Source organism: Phoca vitulina, unplaced genomic scaffold, assembly GCF_004348235.1.
Source record: "Phoca vitulina isolate PV1807 unplaced genomic scaffold, GSC_HSeal_1.0 scaffold21, whole genome shotgun sequence".
NCBI classification, from domain to species: domain Eukaryota; kingdom Metazoa; phylum Chordata; class Mammalia; order Carnivora; family Phocidae; genus Phoca; species Phoca vitulina.
The window spans coordinates 21,512,463-21,539,340 of NW_022589724.1; the positions used below are offsets into that span (position 1 = coordinate 21,512,463).

Here is a 26,878-nt window from a genome sequence, read left to right on the forward strand (position 1 = left end):
ATTTGCGAGTTTTACTATTACATGCCAGGGCATTGGCCTGTTTTCCTTAATCTGCCTCTAGAACACAAATGTTTGTTTCATTCCCCAGATTAGGGAAGTTCTCAGCTACGATTTGCTCAAATATATCTTCTAGTCCTCTCTATCTCTCCAGCCCTTCAGGGATCCCAATAATTCTGACATTGGAAAGTTTCATGGTGTCACTTATTTCTCTAATTCTGTTTTTATGATTTTGAGTTGTTTCTCCCTGACTCCTCTTTTTCCTTCTTTTCTATCACTTGGTCTTCTAGATCACTAATTTGTTCTTCTGCCTCGCTTACCCTAGCTGTTAGATTATCTAGATTAGATTGGATCTTTGATCGAATTTTTAAATTCTGCCAGTTCAGCTTTCATTTTTTCCCTTAGAGACTCTATGTTGCCATTAATCGATTTCTCCATTCTAGCTATCGTCTTCATAACTGTTACCCTGAAGTCCATTTCTGACATCTTGGTTATATCTGTATCCTTTTGTAAATTTGTGGCAGAAGTCACAGTCTGAGTCTTTCCTATTTTGGGGGTTCCTTCTCCTAGTCATTCTGTTAAGGGGTGGTTGAGGGAATGTACAGAGTCCAAATTATTGGCCACAACCCAAGCAAGATGCAGCGACCTTAGGGTTGTCGGCCTCTTGTTCTCCCAGCCTGTCTTCTGGGGGAGGGGCCTGCCGCGCCATTACTCGGGCAACCCTGTTTGGGCAGAATTGCCCTGCCCCCTGTGGGGGGTATGGGCTCAGTGGAAACCAATTTTGGGGGGCTTTTGTTCTCTGGTGGCTTTCCCTGGTGGCTTTCTGCGTCTCTTCCGAGAGTCAGAGCAGAAGAGATCGTTTCCAACCCTCTGCCTCAGAGCAGAGAGATCGCAGTCTGTTCTTCAGTGAGCTCTCCAGGCCACACTATCTCCATTTCCATCTGTGCTGCTATAAACTGCAGCTTCCTGGGTTTTGCGCCCCTCAGCAGGGCTCCCAGTCCTCCCCTCCAGGTTGGGTCATGGGGGCACATCTCTGCCCTTTGCACTTTTAAAACCATCGGCCACCCCCAGTTCGCAAGCATGACCCCACCACTCCGGGTTCCTGTCAATGGGGCTGCCCTAAAGTCCTTTCCGCGCTGCTACTGGTCTGCGAGTCTGTGCCCTGTCCCCAGCACGGGAGGCTTTCGCTCACCCCCGGTGCAGGATCCAGAGGGCTCCCTCCCCCTTCTGTTTATCTTCCGATATCTGCCCGCAGAATCAGGGCTCCCCGCTTCATACCTTGAAACCAACCACCTGTGATATTCTATTTGTAGAGATCCAGATATATCTTCTTACATCTCAGGCTGATTTTGTGGGTGTTCAGAGTGGTCTGGGAGATATCCAGCTCAGTTCAGGGGACCAGTTGGAATAGGGTCCCCTACTCCTCTGCCATCTTTTCCTCCCCCCCCACCCCATACTGCATCTTCTTTATCCATTCATCTGTTGAAGGGCATCTCAGCTCCTTCCACAATTGGGCTATTGTGGACATCACTGCTACGAACATTGGGGTGTACGTGGCCCTTCTTTTCACTACATCTGTATCTTTGGGGTAAATACCTAGTAGTGCAATTGCTGGGTCCTAGGGTAGCTCTATTTTTAACATCTTGAGGAACCTCCATACTGTTTTCCAGAGTGGCTGTACCAACTTGCATTCCCACCAACAGTGTAGGAGGGTTCCCCTTTCTCCACAACTTCAACACTTGTTGTTTCCTGTTTTGTTAATTTTTGTCATTTTGACTGGTGTAAGGTGGTATCTCATTGTGGTTTTTTTTTTTTTTTTTTTTTTGAAAGGTTTTTTTTTTTTTTAATAGAGGGACAAAAGGGAGGGGGGGAAAAAAAGCAGGGGGGGGGGGGGGGGGAGAAGCAGGCTTCCCGCCGAGCAGGGAGTCCGATGCGGGGCTCGATCCCAGGACCCCGGGATCATGACCCGAGCCGAAGGCAGACGCTTAACGACTGAGCCACCCAGGCGCCCCTCATTGTGGTTTTGATTTGTATTTCACCGATGGCTAATGATGTTGAGCATTTTTTCATGTCTGTTAGCCATTTGTAGGTCTTCTTTGGAGAAGTGTCTGTTCATGTCTTCTGACCATTTTTTGACTGGGTTATTTGTTTTTTGAATGTTGAGCTTGTGAAGTTCTTTATAGATCTTGGATATCAGCCCTTTATCTGTAATGTCATTTGCAAATATCTTCTCCCATTCCGTGGGTTGCTTCTTTGTTTTGTTGACTATTTCCTTTGCTGTGCAGAAGCTTTTTATCTTGATGAAGTCCCAAAAGTTCATTTTTTCTTTTGTTTCCCTTGCCTTTGGAAAGGTGTCTTGAAAGCAGTTACTGTGGCCGATGCCAAAGAGGTTACTGCATATGTTCCCCTCTAGGATTTTGATGGATTCCTGTCTCACATTGAGGTCTTTCATCCATTTTGAGTTTATCTTTGTGTATCGTGTAAGGGAATGGTCCAGTTTCAATAGGTAAATCAATCAATGTGATAGAACACATTAATAATCAGAGGGAGAAGAACCATATGGTCCTCTCAATTGATGCAGAAAAGCATTTGACAAAATACAACATCCTTTCCTGATTAAAACTCTCCAAAGTATAGGGATAGAGGGAACATTCCTCAAGTTCATAAAATGCATCTATGAAAAACCCACAGCGAATATCATCCTCAATGGGGAAAAGCTGAGAGTCTTTCCCTTAAGATGAGGAACATGTCAAGGATGCCCACTCTCGCCACTATTGTTCAACATAGTACTAGAAGTCCTAGCAACAGCAATCAGACAACAAAAAGAAATAAAATGTATTCAAATTGGCAAAGAAGAACTCAAACATAATTAGTTTTTGATGTAGTGCTCAAGAATTCATTTGTTGTGTAAAACACCCAGTGCTCCTGTTTTGTACCAGTCTCAGCCTCAATACCCAATGTTGTGGTTGGACTGGCCGTTGTGGTTTTTGTTTTGATTGAAAGATGGCTTTCAGCAGCAACCATCAGGAATATTTGAAAAATAGAGCTTTACTACTTACAAAGACCTGGAAATCACATAGCACATGTGGGACCGCACAGTGAGGTCACAGATAGAGAAAAACAGCACATGCCTGGGGTTCTACTTTTACTGTGGTTAAGAGTGGGGGTCTAGAGTTTTGAGGGCCTGCTCCTTATTGGTGAATTTAAAACAGAAGAGCAGAAATTTAAAATACAAAGAAAAGACAAGTTGCCCACGTGGTCTATTACAGAAATCAACCAAGATGTTTATTTTTTTTAATCAGAGAATTTATGGTCCTTCATTTTCCAAAAATATAGGTACTGAATAGCCATATTTCTTACATAACTAAAGACATATCTCTGTATGCTATTTTTTTTCCTATTTCTCTCATTCATGCCCTTCAAAACAAAACAAAACAAAACAAACATGAAATCAAAGAAACCTCTGTGGGGAGAGGAGGCTTAGCTGTTTATCTGGTCATGTAGTTGGCAATGTATTTATTCACGGTAGCCTATGCCTCTTTGAAATTGATGCCTCAACAAAGCTTAAGTCAGGCACTTGCATTACAACAAACAAACAAAACACAGAAAACAAACAACTGTCAGGGCTTATATTCCAGCCCCTCTACCTCCCATGGAAACAGTAAATTCTCTCTCTAGTGAAAAGATTTTCAGAGAGCAATCTTTACTATGCATTATCTATGTGACACTGTGCAAGTGATTTCCCTACTCCTGTTAATAAAATGAAAGAAAAAAAAAAAACCTCCCTGTCTTCTCTATTTCCCAGACACAAAATAAACATTGATGAACTGAGTGAAACTGAAGAAATATGAAAGTATTTTACAAACTAAAGGGCTGTAGGAATCATTGGCCACAGTTATCTGAGCAGGACCCCTTCAAATCCTGAAATAATATTTTTGAAGATTCTGGGTGTTATATACAACTAATGAATCATTGAACACTACATCAAAAACTAATGATGTGCTAACTGAACATAAAAAAAAAGATCCTGGCTCTTTTGTCTAATTAAAGAGAGGGGGAAACAGTGGGGTTATAGAAGCAGAGATTCCAATAAATTAAAAAAAAAAAACCACATGAGAGAGAATTGTGACTATAGCAGTTACTAACTATGTGATCATGCTGGTTTTTCAACCCTCCTGAGTACGTGTGTCATGAAGTTATGATAACATATACCTTGTAGGACTGTGAAAAAAAATTTAATAAGACAATAGTGCAAAAACAGATTTGTCTGACACAGTGTTCATTAAATGTCAATTATTCTCAGTGTAAAGATCTAGGAAGATACTAGGAAATAGTGATGGTAAATCAGGTAACTGTGAATTCCAACAGACACCTCCAGTCCTTCAGTATTTCCCACATCCCAGATCCCAGGTCTCAGGTCTCAGGCATCTTCCTGCCCATGAATACCGAGACCTGAGCCAGCTTCAAGCACCAGACACAGAGGGAGAGAGATGGAGAACTGAAGTGAGATTTATTTCTTGGCAAAAAAGATGAACATGCACTAAGTCAAGTTCCAGCAGGGAATTTACCCCCAGTAATAGGAAATGAACTCAGAAACTCCTCTGAGAGTGTGAGCACTCAGACAGGTTAACCCAAGTTTTAGATCAGCTACTTGGTCCTTCGTGCTGACCATCTCATTATGTTGTTTCATAAAACCCTTGAATTTGATCCTGGTTTTATTTGGATACTTATCCTGTTATAAAAATAATCACTAAAACTTTGTGTGTTTATTGTATGTAGGACTGTACTTGGATACTAATGTGTATGGAATTAGAATTCTCTTATTAACTTCTACAAATGTGTGATATTGGTATCTTTACATAACAGAAGCATCACATGAGGCCAAGACAGATTTAGCTCCACAAGTCATACAGCTAGCAAGTGGTGGAACCGGAATCTCAACAGGAACCATCTGACCGTAGACCCATACCTTCAGTCTGTCCTCTGTCAGGTGTTCTCTCAAGGGTCAGCATCCTGGGGGAAGATGGCCCATATGTCCCATTTACTCTTATATCTCCAGTTAGTAGCACCATGCCAGGAACATAGTTGGTTAAAAACAAATAAGAATGATTTTGCTCTTGGGGCACCTGGGTGGCTCAGTTGGTTAAGCATCTGACTCTTGATTTCAGCTCAGATCACGATCTCAGAGTTGTAGGATGGAGCCCTGTGTCAGGTTCCACACTGGATGTTGAGCCTGCTTGAGATTCTATCTCCCTCTCTCTCTGACCCTCTCTCACTACCCCTCCCCTCCCTCCCCCTCTCCCTCTCTAAAAAAATGATTTTTCTCTGGTTTCCACTAAAAGGAATCATGTTGGGCATTGAGGGTCGGTCTTGTGCTTTGGCGACACTAGGGGATGACAGAAAGTCAGGCAGTTTTTTTTTTTTTTCAGGACAAAATAAGAAACCCCATTGTGGCTATTATCAAATTCCAAAGTCTCTGACATTTCCCTATTTCTTCACCACCAGTAGACAAAAGAGGAGCATGAGGCTGGAGAACCAGAGCAGCGTGTCCGAGTTCCTCCTCCTGGGGTTCCCCATCCGGCCAGAGCAGCAGGGTGTGTTCTTTGCCCTGTTCCTGGGCATGTACCTGACCACGGTGCTGGGGAACCTGCTCATCATCCTGCTCATCAGGCTGGACTCTCGCCTCCACACCCCCATGTACTTCTTCCTCAGCCACTTGGCCTTCACTGACATCTCTTTCTCATCAGTCACAGCTCCAAAGATGCTCATGAATATGCAGATACAGAGTCAATCCATCTCATATGGTGGATGCATTTCCCAGGTGTATTTCTTCTTATTTTGGGGGGATCTTGATAGCTTCCTTCTCACATCAATGGCCTATGACAGGTACGTGGCCATCTGTCACCCCCTCCACTATACCACCATCATGAGTCAGAGCCTGTGTTTCCTGCTATTAATTGTGTCCTGGGTCCTATCCTGTGCTAGTGCCCTTGTGCATACCCTCCTCCTGGCTCGTCTCTCTTTCCATGGAGACAACACTCTCCCCCACTTCTTCTGTGACCTTTCTGCCTTGCTTAAGCTCTCCAGCTCAGATACCACAGTCAATGATCTGGTTATCATCACTGTAGGGGGGGTCGTCATTACCCTGCCATTCATATGCATCCTGGTCTCTTATGGCCACATTGTGGCCACTATCCTGAGGGTCCCCTCGACCAAAGGAACCTGCAAAGCTTTGTCTACTTGTTGCTCTCACCTCTCTGTTGTGTCTCTGTACTATGGGGCAATTATTGGACTGTACTTCTTCCCCTCATCCAATAACTCCAATGACAAGGATGTCATTGTGGCCATATTGTACACTCTGGTCACTCCCATGCTAAATCCCTTTATCTACAGTCTGAGGAATCGGGATATGAAAGGAGCTCTGGGACATCTACTCAGTAGAGGAATATTTTCACCATGTTGAGCACTGTTTTCCCTACTAATTAGACATAAGACCTGTTCCATCCTGCACATGCAATGTGAGCATCCTCACCTCTCTGAGTAGCTGATTTTTAGTGAATCTTGTGGCACTCTTCAGTTCTGTTTCAGTTTGGACTTAGTTTTCTTCTCTGATTAGTTTCCTTGTTCATTTTAGAGTCATAGGAAAAAACATACCTGCACAACCGTCTTTTCTTAAAGGAAGAACATCAGGAAACCTAGACCTGGAGTGAACTTAGGCAGTACTTCAGTGTAGTTTAATCCAAATATATCTGAATTTTTTTAAAAAAGCACATCTCTGTCCCACGTACATAAATATAGTGTCCTATGTTTTCATCTGAAATGTTCACTTTGCTTTCAGTCCTTGAGAAACTACCTCTACTCAAGGCAGATATAACTTAAGTAATTTCACTGCTATAAGCTGATAACTGTGACAAATATTTCCATATTCATTACTTCATTTAATCCTGGTAATTGATATAAAGGAGGAAATTCATATTAAGAGACGCTTAGTAAGTAGCCTAGTGACACAAAACTAGCAATGTTTAGTAGAGGTGGTACTTAAAATGCTGTATGTGTGAAGTCAAATCCTGAGTTCTTTAAATCACTTGAATATTTTTCAAACTTGAGTAATATTTTTACCCATTTTACTGGAAATTTTATTTAGACTTTAAAAAATATGGAGATAGCATACAAAAAAGCATATATAGCATATATATGGCTTAAATTTATATGTATATATACATGGTATGTTGTATGTATGAATATGTGTGTATGTGTTTATATACATGTGACATATAATCAAACTTTAAGGAATAATATTAAAAGAAATGTTCATTTAACAATCTCTAGGCTTAAGTAGTAAGACATTCTAGTTAACTAACAATATTGTTGAAGCTCCTTGTCTCCTCTGCAACTGTATCTTCCTCTCCTGTTGCAAGGACCCAATAATTTTTACGTAGATACCCATTAAGTGTGTGTATATGTATTCATATGTATATGTCCTAATGTTCATACTGTTTTGTTAGAGTATTGGGGCTATGGATTATTATTACTTTCTTCTTTATATTTTTCAGTATTGTTTGATTTTTTGATGGTATGTATTAGTTTTATAACTGTAGGCAGGGTGGTCATTACCCTGCCATTCATATGCATCCTGGTCTCTTATGGCCATATTGGGGCCACTATCCTGAGGCTCCCTTTGGCCAATTAATTAAAATATTCTTTTAATTTTGACTCTTTAACTTCCAAAAAAGAAAAAAAGAAAGTACCCAATGTTTTTAATATTTCAATATTCTTTTACTTTTATTTAAAGCTTTAACACATCTGTAGTGTTCCTTCAATTTAGCCTGCTCTAGAACTGCATATAAATGAAATAAATAGTCTAGGTGTGAGGTCAAATCCTGAGTTCTTTAAATCACTTGAATATTTTTCAAGGTTTTGCCTTTGTTGTCTGATATCATCCTTGTTAAATTCATCCATATTTTATTACATTCCACTGTGAAACTATCACACACTTGTTTGTTCTAGTTTTATGGCTATTTTGTTTGTTTTCAGCATTTTGCTATTAAGAGAAATGATGCTACAAACACTCTTATACATCATCTAGCACATTATGCAAGAGATTCTATAAATTATATACCCAGAAGAATTACTGGATTGTAGGCATGTGATGTTCCACTCAACTATCACAGCTAAACTCTTCTATAAAGTAGTTGTATCAAGAAGCCAGGCTGAAAAGGCTACATACTGTATGATTCGAACTATATGACACTCTAGAGATGGCAAACTATAGAGCCAACAAAAGATCAGTGATTACCAGGGTTCAGGGCTTGATGAGGAGAAAGGTAAATACATAGAGCAAAGGGGATTTTTAGGGCAGTGAAACTATTCTGTATGATGCTATAACAGTGGAAATACATCATTATACATTTATCAAAAACACAAAAAACTATACAACACAAAGAGTGAACTCTAGTGTAAACTATGGACTTTAGTTAATAATACATTAATGTTGGTTCAATCATTACAGAAGTTCCACACCGATGCAAGATGCTAATAACAGGGCAAACTGGGCAGGGGTGGGGATGAAGCATATAGTAACTTTATGTTTACTTTTTCTGTAAACCTAAAACTGCTCTAAGAAATAAAGCCTATTAATTTTTTAAAGTTATTAAATTTAAATTTCCATTTCTTGAGTATGAGAGTTCCTATTACTTTACTTTTTCAACAACAGATTTCTTAATTTTTGCAACTCTGGTGAATAGAAAATGGTATCTTGTTGTGGTTTTACTTTCAATTTCTCTGACTATTTATGAGGTAGAGCATCTTAACCTATGCTTACTGGATATTTGTGACAGAGATGGCTGGCTATCCACCAAAAATTCATGACCTTCTTCTCACGTGTTAAGTTGTCAGAGGGAGACTGCTGCCACATTCCCTGCTAATCTAAGTGCTAATCTATGTGGCACATTCTGGCCAGAATTTTAAAGAAACATCTGCGTTTTTTCCCCTATTGTCTGACAGAAAATTACCTCCTGCCCTGAGAGATAATTGAACCTGGTTCCCAAATTACTACATAGTGAAATGCCATCAACCTACTAGAAGACCCACATTGGACCCCTATTATAGTAGCCATCATTATCCTTATCGGTACAAAATTTCTTTTGTGTAATACATGATAATGTATTTTCCCTGCTTTTCTATTGGATTGTTTCTCTTCTATTTATTGCATTGTCAGACAGACTTCATATAATCTGGAAATTAATCCTTTGTCAGTTGTATATGTTGCAAATGTCTTCCATTATTGGAAGCTTGTTAGCTTTTTTAAATTATCTATCAATGTCTTGATTTTAATGTGATTAAAGTCATTAATGCATTATTTTATGATTTGTGTCCTTGACTTTAAGTGCTTCCTTGAGAAAGTCACCTTGAAAATGCAATCACTCTATTTTATAGACAACGAGGAAGGGATTTGGCATCAGGAAAAGTGCGGAGGCTGTGGAATGATAGATGCAGATTTCTTGTCAGAGGGAACATCTTGAATTTACATAAATAGTAAGAATACCCCAGTGGAACCCACTCTAGAACCATTTACTGCAGATAATTCAGTGTTAGGTGGGTCCACCCTTACTCTTGTTCAAAGGATAAAGTTGTTTAGCAAAATAACCTACAAGACTGATAATGGTTCTATAGTGTCGGTGTCAGAGTAAATGTCCTTCAAACTCAAATATATTAACATCATTCAACACACACACACTTTATGACTGACAGCTAATATGTAAGGCATTGTTCAAAGTATGGGGGAAGTTTGTGACCTGGGGAAAAAAAGAAGCCAATTGAGTTTCTAGAAGGAAACCCGTACCCCTGACCTAATTAATACTGTGTAATAATAAGCTGAGCTACATGTCATCAGAATAGTAAAACAGAATATCAATAGTATCTGCTTTGATAACAATTCAAAAGGATCCAGTTTTTACAGCACTTTGGAGATTTCCACCCCCCACTGAGGCTTTGTACTGGCACCAGCTAGTAAATCATGTGATTCTCAAGGTGGTTTAAACCAAGTATGTCTGGAGTTTTAAAAAGAAAAAAAAAAAAAAAAAAAACTTCCCTGTCTCAGAGACTCCCATGCTGCCTTCCCACACATCCTCTGTGATATAACTAAAGTATATTTTTTCCTGGGATTGCTTCCCCTCAGAGCCCCTGGTTTTGTGGTGGTGCATTCCCTGCAGATCTCTTATTCTCTCCGAGTTTCCTAGACTTGCTCATGGTCTTCTTGGGAAGAACTGAACATGGCTTCCCACCAGTTCTCTCTCTCACATAACCCACCTATAGTCCATAGGAACCTTTTTTTTTTAATTGAAATATAGTTGACACATTATGTTACATTAGTTTCAGGTGTACAGCATAGTGATTCCACACATAGGAAACATTTTTGCTTTTATTGCCCCACCATGAAAAGAAGTGAAGGAATTTCTCAAACATAATTCTATTCCATAATTCCAATTCTCCCTCCCCCTCCCCATTTCATCTTTCCTATTGCTCTTGTTCTCATCAAAGTAAGAGATACATATTAAATTCTCTAAATGGTTCTTTTGAAGCTTCTCCCACTAAGCTTGAAGTGAGGAGGAAAGCACCTCCTTGTCTGTTGAAAGGATTTGGGGTTCACTGTGCAGCTTCCTCAGAAAAACTCCCCACCACTTTATGAGAACCTCTCATAGCTAGCTCTTAGCACTTTTTAGACCCATGTCTACGTTGAGAGGCTCATGAGTTATGAAATTGAGTATTGGGCATTTCCTATAAACATCTACATTTTGTGTCTTACAACTCACTTTGGCATCTGGTGTCTATCAAATCTTGGTACCTCAGTTGAAACTTCCAGTTTAATATCCTGAACATGCTGCTCCCTCTTCCTGTGATCACCAGGACAAGATAGAACTTTATGTGTCTGATTAATTCTGATTTATTAAGGTAAAGCAGCACCTTCTCTGGGGGAGTCTTTCATATCCTCTGCCACTGGACTGAGCTAATTATTCCTCCCAAGGACACAGTGTTCCATATGAACAATTATATTCCTTGCCACGCTGAATTGCTCTAGAGTCAGACAGCAAGATTCAAATCTTCTTTCACTAACTCTGATGTTAAGATTTTTTTTGAGCATGAGTTTTGCCAAAATATTTCTTTGAGCATGAGTTTTCTCAAAATAGCACTTAGGATTGTTGTCAGAATTAAATTAGATGATTTTAATGCATCTTAGACCAGTACCTGAGACAACTGAGGTGACATTTATTTTGTTGCTAAATATCTGTGCGTGTTTGGGAAGAAAGAACATGTGGGTTGTATTCCTGAAGGACAAGAAAGGAGTGTGTTAATTATTATGTAAGGAAAGTAAAACTTACTATGTTCTTCTTGGAAGTTCTAGAAGGGCTCAGAGTCCCTGAATACCTGGATGTCTGAGTGAAGAAGGAGACATATCATCATCAAAATGGAAAATTCCTTAGAAATGTATGCATGAAAGACCAAATATATTTTATAACAATCCAAAAATTTGGGGAAAGGCTAGCCCCAATGGCTTCTATTTGATGACCCCAGCCAAAGTGATACAGCATCTTCAAAGTATTTTCTGATCCCATTATCCAAGAAAAGAGCAAATTAAGTCCTATAAGGCATGTCCCATTTTACTAGTCTCCCTAACAGGTGCAAGGATAATGTCAGCAAAGTATGTCTGTGTGACACCATGGAAAGAAGACAAGTAAGCTATAGTTACAGTAATTTGTATTTACATGTAATTGAGGAAATAAGATCATATGGATATTTTAAAATAAAACTATCAGTTGAAAGAATATGTTTTCTTACTCAAGAGTTTTCTCAAGGCCCCTTTCATGTCTTTATTTCTCAGGCTATAAATGAAGGGGTTCAACATGGGAGTGACCACTGTGTACATCAATGAAGCAATTATGTTCTTGATGTTGGTGTTATTGGATGAGGGAAGAAAATATAGACCAATAATTGCCCCATAGTAGAGAGTCACCACTGAGAGATGTGATCCACAAGTGGACAAGGCTTTGCAGATGCCCTTGGTAGAAGGAACCTGGAGGATGGTGGCCCCAATATGGCCATAAGAAACCACAATGCATAAGAATGGAAGCATAATGGCTGTTAATCCTGCAGTAAAGATCACCAATTGGTTGAGGGAAGTGTCTGAGCAGGACAATTCAAGCAGGGCAGCAAGGTCACAGAAGAAGTGGGGGATGGTGTGGTCAGCACAGAAGGACAGCCGAGCTAGGAGGAAAGTATACAAAAGAGCACAAGCACAAGCAATGACCCAGGATCCAGCCACCAGCGTGACACAAATGCTCTGACTCATGATGATGGTATAATGCAAAGGGTGACAGATGGCCACATACCTGTCATAGGCCCTTGAAGTGATCAGGAAACTGTCTAAATCAGCAAAGAATATGAAAAAATATGCCTGTGAAATGCACCTGCATAAGGAATGGATTTGTACTTAGTATGCATGTTCATCAGCATCTTCGGGACAGTGACAGATGAGAATGCAATATCAGAGAAGGCCAAGTGGCTGAGGAAGAAGTACATGGGGTTGTGGAGGTGAGAGTCCAACCTGATGAGCAGGATGATGAACAGGTTCCCCAGCACTGTGGGCAGGTACATGCCCAGGAACAGGGTGAAGAACATGCCCTGCTGCTCTGACTGGATGGGGAGCCCCAGGAGGAAGAACTTGGACACGCTGCTCTGGTTCTCCCTCCTCATGCTGGTATATCAGCTAAAGGGGACCGGTGAGAAAATTGAAAGGAAAATGTGGAATGTTTCTGGATAAAAAAGTGATCACTGTGGCATAGTATAACAAAGAGGTTCTTTTGATTTAGGAATGTCTTCATTCATATTTTCTTACATTTGAGGCATATTTTGCTGGATAAATGTAGAAAACATGTACATTTAGGATATGTAACCACTTTCTTTCTCAATCTGGTGCCAGTCTCTGCAAATTATAATACTAACAGTTAATGTTTATTGAATGTGGTCCTTGTGCACTATTCAAATAGCTCATGTATAGTAACTGATTCAACAGTCTTAAGTATATGACTGAGGGAGGTACCATTGTTATTTCCACTATTCAGATGGGCTAGCTGAGGAAGACATTCTCAAAGTCACTGAGGTAAGAAAAGGACTGGCTGGGATTTGGACTCCAGAGTTTGTTCTCTGGAAGCAGAATAAATTACTTGACATCAGAAATCTCATTGCCCACGGGGCACCTGGGAAACTCAGTTGGTTAAGCATCTGACTCTTGATTTTGGCTCAGGTCATGATCTCAGGGTCATGAGATTGAGACACGCTCAGTGTGGAGTCTGCTTGAGATTCTCTCTTCCTCTTCCTCTCCCCGCCTCCCCGCTCAAGCTCTCTATCTCTCTCTAAAATAAGTAAATAATATCTTAAAAAAAAAGAAATCTCATTGCCCTTCATAATTTTGTGTGTAGTGATCTGTTTAATTCTTCATCCTCTGCTTCTTGACACATTCCGTGATTACTGCTGATTTGTTCATTGGCTGTAGACCCAGAATCTATCATAGATAATTAACGAATACACAATATAAATTTGTTCTAATAAAAGATGTCACATTCAGTTAAATTCATCACAGTATCCTTTAAGAAACTTACATCAGTCCTGTTCAAGACCTAGGTTTCATCTTAATAATCCTGGGGTCCCATGTTATTTAGTTGCCACATGGCAATCACACTCAAAGAAGTATGATCTAAAAGCCAAATGTGATTTTTAAAAGGAATTCTAATCTTTTCAGTGTCTCTAAAGTAGCCTATAAGAGATTTATTTCCTAACCTAAATCAATATTTATCAAAATATCTACGTGTTTTTTTAAAAGAGAAGGCAGGGATTCACTATAACATATCAAAGCTTATTGTAAAGGTATATTGATTACAACAAAATGTATCTTTACAAAGGTAAACTAATACAACAATGGAGGAAAACAGAGAGCCTAGGAACAGACGTGTTTATGATGAGGACTTGGCCTCACCATTGCTTTGTCAACTGGATCTGGAAGGCAACCATGTACCACCAGACCTGGATCCCCCACCCCCAAATGAGTGAAAGGAAGAGTGTAATCATGATCCATTTTAATCTAGTAGTTGAAAATTCATGTTGAACAATAACTTTCAAAGGCAACAGCAAAGGGAGCCACTCACTGTAATGTCTGGAACCAGATATCAAATCATAATATTTATGAATGGTTTTCTATTAGGTATCCCAGAAATAGGTGAAAGGGAGTTTTCTACTTAGTCCTAGAAGCAGAAGCCTCTAGCTTTCTGCACAGATTCCAGCACTTTGGACCCAACCTTGACCCCAACATCTTCATGGATTGTGGAAAATGAATGACAGAACACTCTCTCTAATTTACTTGAGATTCTTCAAATTATCTGGGTCAGTTTTTCTTGGGGGAACATGCAGAACGATGCCTATATAGTGTGATTTCCAGAACAACACTGAAACTTCCACATCCCCACTCAAAATATCACACTCAATAGGCTGCTGGTACTTGAAATTCATTCAGCAAGAAAAAAAAGGCTTTAAGTTCCCAACTAAAGTAAATATTCCTGGAAGAGAAATTCCCATGGCCAACCCTCTCACTGAGACGGGATGGCTGGGAGCCATTCATATTTGGGGACCAGGTTTGGATGGCAGAACAAGGGCACTGACCTCCTCAGACAAAGTGAAGACAAGAGAAGGTTGGGGATTACAGGCAGAGTGAAAGTAGAGCTTGCAGACAAAAAACAAATTCACCATCTTTGCAGTTGGGCTGCTATAAGGCTAAAAATAGTCACATTGTTAATAAAATCTGACTTAGCACCTAATTTGTGCCAGGTGCTTTTCAAATACTGTTCATTTCCTTTCCCAACCTTTCGACATAGACATCCAGATCCTCATTTTAGAGACAAGAACACTGGAACTCAGTGATGAAACTTGCCCAATGTTAGATAGCACTAGTATCTGGTAAATTTGGAATTTGATCCCAGGTCTATCGGTCTTCAAAGACTGTTTTGTTCCCACTATATTACATGCCTTCATTAATTATACCCTCAAATAAGACAGAACTTGTTGCCTGAGAGCACTCAAGAATTTTAGGAAGTATACTATGTGTTGGCTAATTGAATTTAAATTAAAAAAATAAAATAAAATAAAAGAATTTTAGGAAGTAAATCAGGAAGTTTGAGGATTAATGAAAACCTGTGCCTTCAAGATATGTGCCTAGAAGGTAATATTAATAATCATGATAACAATAACATTATAATAAAAATCATTCATTAATCACATATTTATTGTGTGAATAATATAGGCCAGCTGCTGTGACATGTACTTTATATCATCTCAGCCTAACAGGACCACAAAAAAGGCATTTTTTTTCATTTAACCAGTTGGAAACTAGGGCTCGGAGAGTATGAGTAATTTGCCTAAAATCATTCAGCATGAAAATTATGGACAGATCATTCAATCCCAGATCTATCTGATTTCAAATCTATGTTCCTAACCACCATGATATACTGCCTCAGAGCATGGTTTGATGGAAAAGAGACATCTGGATATGTGCTCCTCAGTAAGGAGAAGAAGATGGGATCTGTAATTTCCCCCAAGCAGTTCGGTGGTTGCATGGCTTCAGTCCTTAATCAAATGATCAAAAGCAAATACAGAGACTAGCATACCAGCTATAGGATCTACAAAGATAGCTTCTCATAACAGAAAATTGTAGGTAGGCATATTTATAACTATTTGCAAAAACAATGCAGATTATATTATTATTATTTTTTAACCTGGGAAGTTTTTCTCATAGTGTGAATGCATGCCATATATTCAGCAAAACTGTAAAAGAGGTAACATTTTCCTACAAGGAAATACCAACCTTAAGGAATTATAATTATTATGTTCACCAAAGTTATTAGAGATGATACAACAAAATTATAAGTGTTTGGCAAAAGTATAATCATATGCAAGATTTCTGTAGCAGATCATTCACACACACACACACACACACACACACACACACACACACACACACACTTACTGTTGAGTGAAGTCTATAAGCACTATTCTTACCTAACTCAGTAATGATAAATTCAAGGACTGTCAGCTCTAGGATGGGAAATAATTTTTCATTTTCTCTCCAAACTATTTAGATCTGGGACAGGGAAAAAAGTCACAAGCTCAACCCTCAAATGAAGAGGAGGTACACTCTCTTTTTCACCAGATCCAAGACAATGACAAAGGTATCAATTTTTATCAGCTAGGTTGGGAACCAGGGGATCAAGGCCACAAATTTCTGGTGTTGGACAATTTGGAAATAATTACTGCATTTCCCTTAACCATTCCCAGTGGAGATGTGTCTTTGCCATATATGATAGTCAACTCCTTTGGGAATATAAATGAGGACTCGTTTGCAGATTCACTTATTTGTAAAGAATTTTCAAACCAGGGGCACCTGGGTGGCTCAGTCGTTAAATGTCTGCCTTCAGCTTAGGTCATGATCCCAGCGTCCTGGGATCAAGGCCCACATTGGGCTCCCTGCTCCATGGGAAGCCTGTTTCTCCCTCTCCCACTCCCCCTGCCTGTATTCATTCCCTCTCTCACTGTGTCTCTCTCTGTCAAATAAATAAATAAATAATTTAAAAAAAAGAATTTTCACATCATTAAACTCATTTAACCCTCCCAGTAATTCCTGAGGTATATAGCATTTCTCCCATTTTATTGTATTTGAGAGTGCTCAAAAAAATGCCAAATGAGGACTGAAACCCAAACACAGTAACTTCAAACCTAAAGCCTAATTCCACTGCACCATGATGCCTCTCTCATAATAACAGGCTCTGTATCATACGAACATCCTTCTCACATTTAATATGAAACTGGGAAGAGAGTTGCTACTAGTCTCTGGGAAATAAAAACATTTATTGAGGAATAGTTGGGCTTCTGTTTCTCAAAAATAGAGGGATTTTTTTCTTCCTTTAGAAACACCTGAATGTGTGCAGGATTTTTATTTATTTATTTATTTAGTCAGTCATGACACATAATGATAGTTGGCACACACTCAGGGCTCAATATATATTCTTCTTTTTTTTCAATATATATCCTTTAACCATGAGTGTGAGAAGCCTTCAGAAACCTACTCCATTCAGATTGGCAAAATTAGAGAAGAGACATAGAATCAAGTGGAGGAGATAGCATTTTCATTCATTATTTTTTTCAATAATTCATTCATTTACTCATTCATTTACTCAAAATGTTGTGTAACTTCTATGTGGCAAGAATATTATGAGGTATAGTGAGTAAAGATTTGAAAACACAGTTGTTATTGTTGTTTTTTTTCTGCAAGAGCTCCCAATCTAGGAGGCGGGACAAAAGGAACAGTGTGTCAAATGTTGTAGTGAGGGTGGGCGCTGACTGCCATAGGAGCACAGAGGAGGGGTATCAGACCCAAAATTAAGGGATCCAGTAAGGTAGGCTTTAGGAAGTTACAAGTCAGCAGAGACCCAAGACAATTCAAACAAGGAAAAGTGACACGGACAGCATAGAGACAGAGCATTGGGAAGGGAGAAAAAACCAGAGGAATAGGAGAAGACCTGGAGAAAAGGAAGGATGACAAATTTGGGAAACTAGTATCAGGAAAATCAGATTGGCTGAAATGTACGCTTCAACAGGGGAAGAGGTTCATATGAGGCCAGAGAAATTAGCAGGAATGAATCATGCAGAACCTTGGAAGACATGATGAACAATCTATACTTTATCCAAAAGCAAAGAGAGAGCCATAGAAGGATTTGATCAGAAGATTGACAGTGTCATATTAAAAACTATCACAGGGGCACCTTGGTGGCTCAGTCAGTTAAGCGGCTGCCTTCAGCTCAGGTCATGGTCCCAGGGTCCTGGGATCGAGCCCCGCATCAGGCTCCCTGCTCGGCAGGAACCCTGCTTCTCCCTCTCCCACCCCCCTGCTTGTGTTCCCTCTCTTGCTGTGTCTCTCTCTGTCAGATAAATAAATAAAATATTAAAAAAAAAAAAAAAAACTATCACAGTAGGTGAAGAATGGATAATGAGCATTTGTTAGCAGCAGCTGGAGGGGATGTTGGAAGGGCAAGGATGGAGTGATGGGATGCCAGGCAAGAAGCAAAGAGACTTGTTAGGAAGTGGCCACAGCTGGTTAGGTGGGAGGTTATAAAGTCTGTCTAGGAGACAATGGAGTTGGAAAGAACTATATGGATTCAAGTCTCCTTCAGAGTCAGAATCTAAAGAATGTGGTCATTTTGATATGAATTGATTTTGATAGACTATAGAAAATGAAGGCATTTAGGGCGCCTGGGTGGCTCAGTCGTTAAGCATCTGCTTTCAGCTCAGGTCATGATCCCAGGGTCCTGGGATCGAGCCCCACATCGGGCTCCCTGCTCCGCGGGAAGCCCGCTTCTCCGTCTCCCACTCCCCCTGCTTGTGTTCTCTCTCTCGCTGTGTCTCTCTGTCAAATAAATAAAATCTTTAAAAAAAAAATAAAAGAAAATGAAGGCATTTAAAATCTCTCTAAATGTGTGGGTTGGACAGCAGTTTGTATGGCTGAGCTATTTACTGAGATAGGAGACATAGAAATAAAAACAGACTTGGAAAGGTTTTTTTTTAAGATTTTATTTATTTATTTATTTGAGAGCGAGTGAGTGAGAGGGAGCACAAGCTGGGGGAGGGGCAGAAGAAGCGGGAGAAGCAGACTCCCCACTGAGCAGGGAGCCCAATGTGGGACTTGATCCCAGGACCCTGTTTTAATGACCTGAGCCGAAGGCAGACACTTAACTGACTGAGCCACCCAGGTGCCCCAGACCTGAGAAGTTTTTAACAACTTAGTGTGAAGTACTATGGGTCATCCATAAGAAAGTCAGGGGGCAGGTAGATATATTTTGAAGAGAGAAATTCATGGACCATCAATATACAAGAGGATGAGATTGCCTAAAAAGAAATGAGATGAGTAAGAAAAGTTGAGAAAAAAGTTCAAGATTAGAGAGGAGAGAAGAAGTGGGGGAGAAGGGAGAGAGGGAAAGAAAAGCAAGGGAAGGGAAGAGAACAGGGCTGAATACAGACCATAAGGAACACTGACAGTCAAGAAAATGACAAAGAAAGAGTGTCCCCCAAAGACATCAAACAACAGAGACACAGAAGGAAAAAATGTGGGACCACTGAAGCTAGGGGAAGAGAAGGGTAAGTTTTGAAAACCACCCATTGAATTGAGGAATAAGAAGGATTTTGGTGATGTAATTGAGTGCAGGGAACAGAATCTAGATTACAGTGGACTGAAGAATAAATGAAAATGCGAAGTCCAGAAGGTGGCTAGTTGGACTGATCCAACAATGAAGCTCTGCTAGATATGTAGTTTGGAAGACCACTGAGGTAAAGCCTTGGGCAAATTGGTAATAGAGTGATAAAACATGAGATCAATCCTGGAGAGGTTAACAGAATGAAGAAAAAAGAAATTTGGGAGAAAAAGGATAGGATCAGAGACTGGAAAATTTATGAGGCCAATGATTTTGCATAATGGGTGTAGGGGAAAGACAGCAAAGAATTGAATATTCAAATTTAGTATTTTATGGGTAAAGTAATTCCAAGTCTTCCTAATATGGCCATGGGAAGAGATGGCTAAAGTACAATAGAGGTCAAGGTCATTGAAAATGAGATCAAAGAATATATAAGCCAGGTTGTTGAGTGGTTCATTCATGCAAATGCTGAAGGCACCCAGTTGATAGTTAATTTGTAGAGGTGAAATAAACTGATCCAGGTGCCAAAATCTGTCACAAAACAGGAGTCACTGGAGTTTGATAGTTGGTGGTGTAGGCTTTGACATATAACAGTTTCTACTCTTTGCCCAATACTTTTTCAAGTACTTTGGAAAAGCTTTCTTTAGAATTAGATTAGAAAGATATCTAATTACAGTATAATATAAAAAGATAAGGAGTTACAGCCTAGTTTCAATCTATAAGGAAAGTGTTAAGGCAACTATGGTACACACTCATTGGAAGTAATATTACATAGCCATACCAATGATATTTATGAAAAACTTAGGATATAACTTTTGAAAGAATATAACAGAAAATTATATATAAGCATGCTTATAACTCTATATGAAAATGCAGATTATCATATTTTTATTTTATTTTTTTGAGAAAGAGAGAGAGAGAGAGCATGCATGCGCAAGCAGAGGGGCAGAGGGAGAGGGAGAGAAAGAATCTTAAGCAGGCTCCATGCCGAGCATGGAGCCATTTGTGGTGCTTGATTTCATGACCCTTAGATCATGACCTGAGCCAAAATCAAGAGTCAGATGCTTAACTGACTGAGCCATCCAGGTGCCCCAGATTATCGTATTTTTAAAACCTGGAAGGATGTGCTCTGAAATGTTAACAGAAGCTACATTTTATAGGGAATAGAGGCATTTATATATTTTAAAAATATTTCTCTGCCATAGTATTTATATAATCATATATTTATTTTATAAGCAAAGAAAATTTCAGAGTCTTGTGAACGTTGCTGAATTTCATGGTCTAGGAAGAAAGATATAAGGGTTGACAAACTTTGAGAAGAGAAAGGCAGTTGCCCCTAATAGGCATCGTTGCTGTGTCTGATTGCTCTTTTCCCCACCCCCATTCATTACACAGGCTCTGAAAATCAAGGCATAAAACCTTCAAAGGACAAGTTCCTGCAGCCTCAGGGAATAATCCCTCTCCTAAAAATAACCTGCAGCCAACAAGCAAATGCTTATTGCCACTAGCAAATAGTTTATATCCCACTGCTTTATGGGGCCTCTGCCTTTCTAAATACATGTGCAGAGAGAGAAGAAAGCATGATCTTTGTTGAATTTATCCCTGAATTTTTATTCCTTAGGACTGGGCACATAGAGATCCACTTTCTTTCTTTCTTTCTTTTTCTTTCTTTCTTTCTTTTTCTTTCTTTCTTTCTCCTTCTTTCTTCTTTCTTTCTTTCCCTCTTCCTTCTTTCTTTCTTTCTTCCTTCTTCCTTCTTTCTTTCTTTCTCTTTCTTTCTTTCATTTATTTATTTATTTTAGTTTTTGATGTGGTGATCCACGATCCATTGTTTTCGTATAACACCCAGTGCTCCATGCAGTACGTGCCCTCCTTAATACCCATCACAGGGCTAACCAATCCCCCCTCCCCCTTCCCCTCTAAAACCCTGTTTGTTTCTCAAAGTCCATAGTCTCTCATGGTTCATCTCTCCCTCCGATTTACCCCCCTTCATTTTTCACCTCCTTCTCCTAATGTCCTCCATGCTATTCCTTATGTTCCACTAATAAGTGAAACCATATGATAATTGACTTTCTCTGCTTGACTTATTTCACTTAGCATAATCTCCTCCAGTCCCATCCATGTTGATGTAAAAGTTGGGTATTCATCCTTTCTGATGGCTGAGTAATAGTCCATTGTATATATGGACCACATCTTCTTTATCCATTCATCTATTGAAGGGCATCTCGGCTCTTTCCACAGTTTGGCTATTGCAGACATTGCTGCTATGAACATTGGGGTGCATATGGCCCCTTTTTTCACTACATCTGTGTCTTTGGGGTAAATACCCAGGAGTGAAATTGCTGGGTCATAGGGTAGCTCTATTTTTAAATTTTTGAGGCACCTCCACACTGTTTTCCAAAGTGGCTGTACCAATTTGCGTTCCCACCAACAGTGTAAGAGGGTTCCCCTTTCTCCACAACCTCTCCAACATTTGTTGTTTCTTGCCCTGTCCATTTTTGCCATTCTAACTGGTGTAAGGTGGTATCTCAATGTGGTTTTGATTTGGATTTCCCTGATGGCTAATGATGATGAACATTTTTTCATGTGTCTGTTAGCCATTTGTATGTCTTCTTCAGAGAAGTGTCTGTTCATATCTTCTGCCCATTTTTTTGATTTGATTATTTGTTTTTTGGGTGTTGAGTTTGAGAAGTTCTTTACAGATCTTGGATACCAGCCCTTTAGATCCACTTTAAAAATGCTTACTGAATCATAGTGAAGATAAGAATGTGGTTTTCTAACAGTCTATAATAGAAAATCACTATTACATTATAAAAGATTGTTTCACTTGGATTCCTCTGGAAGCCAACTCTGAAACAAGAATTAAGGACAAATAGTTTATTGGGGATCAAAGGAGACAGCAATAGGAGGGTGAGAAAGTAAGACAGGGGAAGTAGGCTATAAACAAAGGACATCTCTTAATAAAATTATCACCTGGGCAAATGAAGCTAATTCCATTGCAAAAACACTAGACTCCAACACACCTCAGATTTTTCTACCCTAGAGGAGAATGAGCTAGGCTATTTGTGTACCAACTCCTGTCTGTATTTAACCGGGGCCTCTGGGATGTGGTTGTGGAGAACAGAGAGTATTGATTTTCTGGCACTTCCAGCCTGCTGCATTTATAGACAGCTCAGGCTCCTGGGGCCAGAGAAAGCCCTCAAAGACATAAAAATACTGATAGTTGAAGTTCTAGCCAGAGTGCACTAAGATGGGCCAATAAATGGTTATGAGTGGGGACTGTACATTCACCTCCTACACTGTTCAGATCCACTCCTGTCTTGTTACAGATGTTTCAAGATGGTGGCCATAGGTACGAACTGAGGGAGAGACATCAACACAACATAGATGAAATGAGGATCCAGGCCACCTGTTTCTAAAATTTACTTTTGTTTTCTAATGCAAAATTTGCTGTTGTATCTACCTGACCTTGTGACTTTTTGTGCCTGGCAGTACTCAGCTCCAGTCACATGATGGCCCATGGTTAGGTACTCCATCTCTACTAAAGCCCAAGAGCTTGCCAGTAGCCCCTGGCTCCAGAAACACCGCATTGTAACTCTTCGCCAGGGGCTCCATGTGGTGCCATTAACTACCATGGATACCTCCAGCAAGCACCATGGATTCTGCCAACATAGATGATCCAATTAGTAGGCTCCCTTGCACCATAGCCTGAATCAGCTGCAAAGCCCTCTATTGCTTTAGATCCCATTTGAAACTGGCAGTCTATCAAGTCATTTGAAAAATCAATTAAAGCAGTATTCCAGGTGTGGTATGTGCTGTCTCCAAAATCTGAAGAGTCCTACAAGGTGCTGTGAAATGTGCAATAACTTGTCCCTTGCTTTCCGGCTAGAATTTTGTCTTTCATCCACCCAAGTGTAAGCTCCTCTGTTGCCTTCTATGCCATGCTACCTGCCACAGGTCTCTCTTCTGTCTGTAGCGTATCAGACTTTCATCTAAGGGGTCTCCATTTTGACTCCCTGTATTTCAATCTGTCCAAACCCACCTCATATAGCTTTGTCTGTGCCTTGCAGTCTACTCCTGTTGGTACCAATACCATATAGCTTCCTATACCAGTATCTGAGCTCCCTACATCCTGTATTCAAGTATTGCTGTCTGTTCAATCTACTGACTTGCCTCACCATAGATTCTCCCTCCCCAGTGCACCAAGTGTCTGCTGTGTCCCTCCCATTGAGTCCAGTGCCTAGCCAAGCTAGCTTATGGCACACTTTGAGTTTGCTAAGCTGCTACTCAACAATATTCTGGTCACTTTTTCTCTGGCTTTTACCTAGAATGCTGTTGGTCATCAACAATTCTGAGTTAACAGTCTCCTGAGTCCCTTTGTTCTGGGGTACATGAAGTTGTGGCAGTAATACAGGGTCATCGGAGCCAGAAAAAAAGCTTGCGCAGCTATAAGCTTTGCTTTTATCTACCACCTCCTAAACCCAGATATCAAAAAGTCCAAAATACTGGAGGGGAGAGGGGTGGAGGGGTGGGGTGGCTGGGTGATGGACATTGGGGAGGGTATGTGTTGTGGTGAGTGCTGTGTGTTGTGTGAGACTGATGAATCACAAACCTGTACCCCTGAAACAAATAATACATTATATGTTAATTTTAAAAAGGCCAAAATAAACCCTCAAAGATTATTAACTCAAGGTATAAATACTCCTCTTTTTGTCATATATATCTTATTCCAAAGAATGACTAATGCCACAGTAAATGATCATTTTCTTCAAAGGGCAGTTTCAAAGAACCTGAAGCTTTATTTTTTTTTAATTTTTAAATTATGTTCAGTTAGCCAACATATAGTACGTCATTAGTTTTTGATGTAGTGTTCAACAATTCAGAAGCTTTTAAACTTTGAGTCCATTTTTCTGGATTGTGTGTGTATCAACATTTTTTCCGATTTACAAGTTTGTTTTCTTTGTGAGTTATTTTTTCCTCCCTCCCTCCCTTCCCCCCTTCTTTTCTTTCTTCCTTGAAAACTATTTTTATTTGATGTAACCAAACCTAAGTTTGTCAAGAAAGTACTAAAACCTTGCCCCAAAAAGGTCCTGTCTCTTCCCACTTTGCATTTCATAATAATCACCAAAGAGAAGAAAGCCATTTTCTTTGGGTTACCTGGTGGGTAGACTCCAACAGGAACCTTTTGTGTAGGAGATAGTTCTACCCAAATTCTCAGAGGCCATCCAGTCATTTGGCTTTCTGTTTGGATCTGGTTGGATCCAGTAATTTCTCTCTTTTTTTAACCTCTCTGGAGTTTACTTTATGTCGAAATGTGATTAAAGCAGAGCCTAGAACAGAAGGGAGACTGAAGATGCCTTGAGAGCCTTTCCCTGTGGGCTCATTCTCCAAGTTTCCCAGCACTAACATACCTGCCACAGCATATCTTTCCTAGGGGAATGAAACTCGACCATTCTCTAACACCATTCACAAAGATAAACTCAAAGTGGATGAAAGACCTCAATGTGAGACAGGAATCCATCAAAATCCTAGAGGAGAACATAGGCAGTAACCTCTTTGACATCACCCACAGCAACTTCTTTCAAGATACATCTCCAAAGGCTAGTGAAACAAAAGCAAAAATGAACTTTTGGGACTTCATCAAGATAAAAAGCTTCTGCACAGCAAAGGAAACAGTCAACAAAACAAAGAGGCAACCCACAGAATGGGAGAAGACATTTGCAAATGACACTACAGATAAAGGGCTGGTATCCAAGATCTATAAAGAACTTCTCAAACTCAACACCCAAAAACCAAATAATCAAGAAACTAATGAGTTTGAAATTGACTTCCCACCCCATCTTTTGAGTGGGCTCCCTCATCTCTTGTCTAGATGATGACCAAGGAACCTCTCCTAGACATTCTGAGTCTACTCTTCCCTTATCCATCAGAACTTTTAGTTAGAAACCAGAGAAGCTGATACTAGCAGATGTGGGTATTTTCTCAAATATAGAAAGCCTATTTAAAAGATGATGCGTCTAAATGCAATGTGTCATCCTGAATTGAATCCTGGAACAGAAAAAGGACATTGGTGGAAAAACTGGTAAAATCCAAAAAAAGTTTGCAATTTAGTTAGTGGTAATCTACCAGTGGTAATGTCTTAGTTTTGCTGAATGTACCATGGGTGTGTAAAATGCTTAAAACAGGAGAAACTGGGTAGAGTATAGAAAGTCTCTGTACTATTTTTGTAGCTTTTCTAGGCATCTAAGATTATTCCAAAATAAAATGTTTATTAAAAATAATAAACTAGTGAGTTTGGCTAGCTATAGTGGGTGGGTGGGAATGGTTGTGGAGATGAGCATACCTATTTGTATAGTTTTGACCATGTTATCTTTCAACTTTTCAGATAACTATATAAGCAGGAATGAACAAAGCAAAATAGAATGAAAATAAAAGAATTAACCTAACATTTCAAATGACATGACCAGACTGAAAGGGAAGATAAAATAACTCAAGTAATTCTAGATGCAAGTCCACCAGGTGGTTGCTCATAAATGAGCCATCATTTTGAGAGAGAGAGAGAAGACAAAGAGACAGAAGCACTGTATGGTGTTTGAAGTCCTCATTCCTAAGAGCAGTCAGGATATCTCACCAGATCTTTAAATACCACTGCCACTCTGTGGCATAAAAGACCCTGATCCTGAGGGTAAATGAGGAAAACACCCATGATGTCCTGTGGCACAAACAATTATGAAAAGTGGTCCTGAAGGCTTTTTACCTATGCCCAGATCTCATCTCTCAAAATACATGTCAGAACATTTATTGAAAACACAACGGATGCCTAATGTAAGGATGTAAGCAACAAGCCCCTTTGAAATTATTTTATCTCCAACATGATGCCAATATAGCAGCATCTTTTCTGGCTCATTGAGTCCCTCATTTTCCAACTACATTTATACATTCCTGTGAATCCCCAACCAACAAGGCTTTATGCCTCAAAGTCCTAAAGTCAGCCCAAGATTATTGTAAACCCAGTGACCTCACCTTCAACCAACACCATGATGGCCTGATGGGCCACCAGATGACATCAGATCCATGGTTGGACTCATTCCTGATGATGACATCAGACCCAGAGCTGGACTTATCTGTAATGGTGACCTTGATCTACCCACTGGACTGATCCAGGTGGAAATTTCCATGATCTCGAGTCCCTCATATGTCTCCTATCCAAGGCTCCCTTCACCCCCTAAGCCCCCTCCTGCTCTTGGTATCTCTTCTTTCCCAATCCAACCTCAACCATCACAAGCTACTCTCCCCTCTCCTTCCACCCTTGTACTTTCTGCTCCTTTCCCAAATGTCTGCACTTCTAGGCCCCATCTCTGATATACAACCAGCACTGAAGGATGCATTACAAAATAATTTTAATGTAAGCCTTACTGAGTGAACAGCCATGTTTTAAAGGATACAAATTGTTGGTATGCCATATGGTACCCTCTCAACTGACCAGCCATGCTGTAGTCTATCCAAATGATCTTTAAAAAACCTTCAAATAACACAACCCAGCCCCTATCCATCTATCTGGGTGGGCCATATCTCTGAACCTAAGCCTCGGATTTTCT

At 39.9% G+C, this 26,878-nt stretch overlaps 2 protein-coding genes across 2 annotated transcripts in view; one reads left to right on the top strand and one right to left on the bottom strand.

The window, feature by feature from the left end:
* Positions 1-12,747, bottom strand: part of LOC116641228 (olfactory receptor 1L8-like) — a 58,862-nt gene extending 46,115 nt beyond the window's left edge. The window contains 2 exon segments of the mRNA XM_032418853.1: positions 12,252-12,465; positions 12,468-12,747. Coding sequence (XP_032274744.1) covers positions 12,252-12,465; positions 12,468-12,747 — 494 coding nt within the window.
* LOC116641293 (olfactory receptor 50-like) lies at positions 5,519-6,460 on the top strand. The gene has a single exon (XM_032418969.1). The coding sequence runs from the start codon at positions 5,519-5,521 to the stop codon at positions 6,458-6,460; it is 942 nt and encodes a 313-aa protein (XP_032274860.1).
* Positions 12,748-26,878: the final 14,131 nt, after the last annotated feature.

What these genes read in the sequence shown, in the direction of transcription:
- LOC116641293 (XM_032418969.1), top strand. Translation starts at nt 5,519, where the DNA reads ATGAGGCTGGAGAACCAGAGCAGCGTGTCCGAGTTCCTCCTCCTGGGG.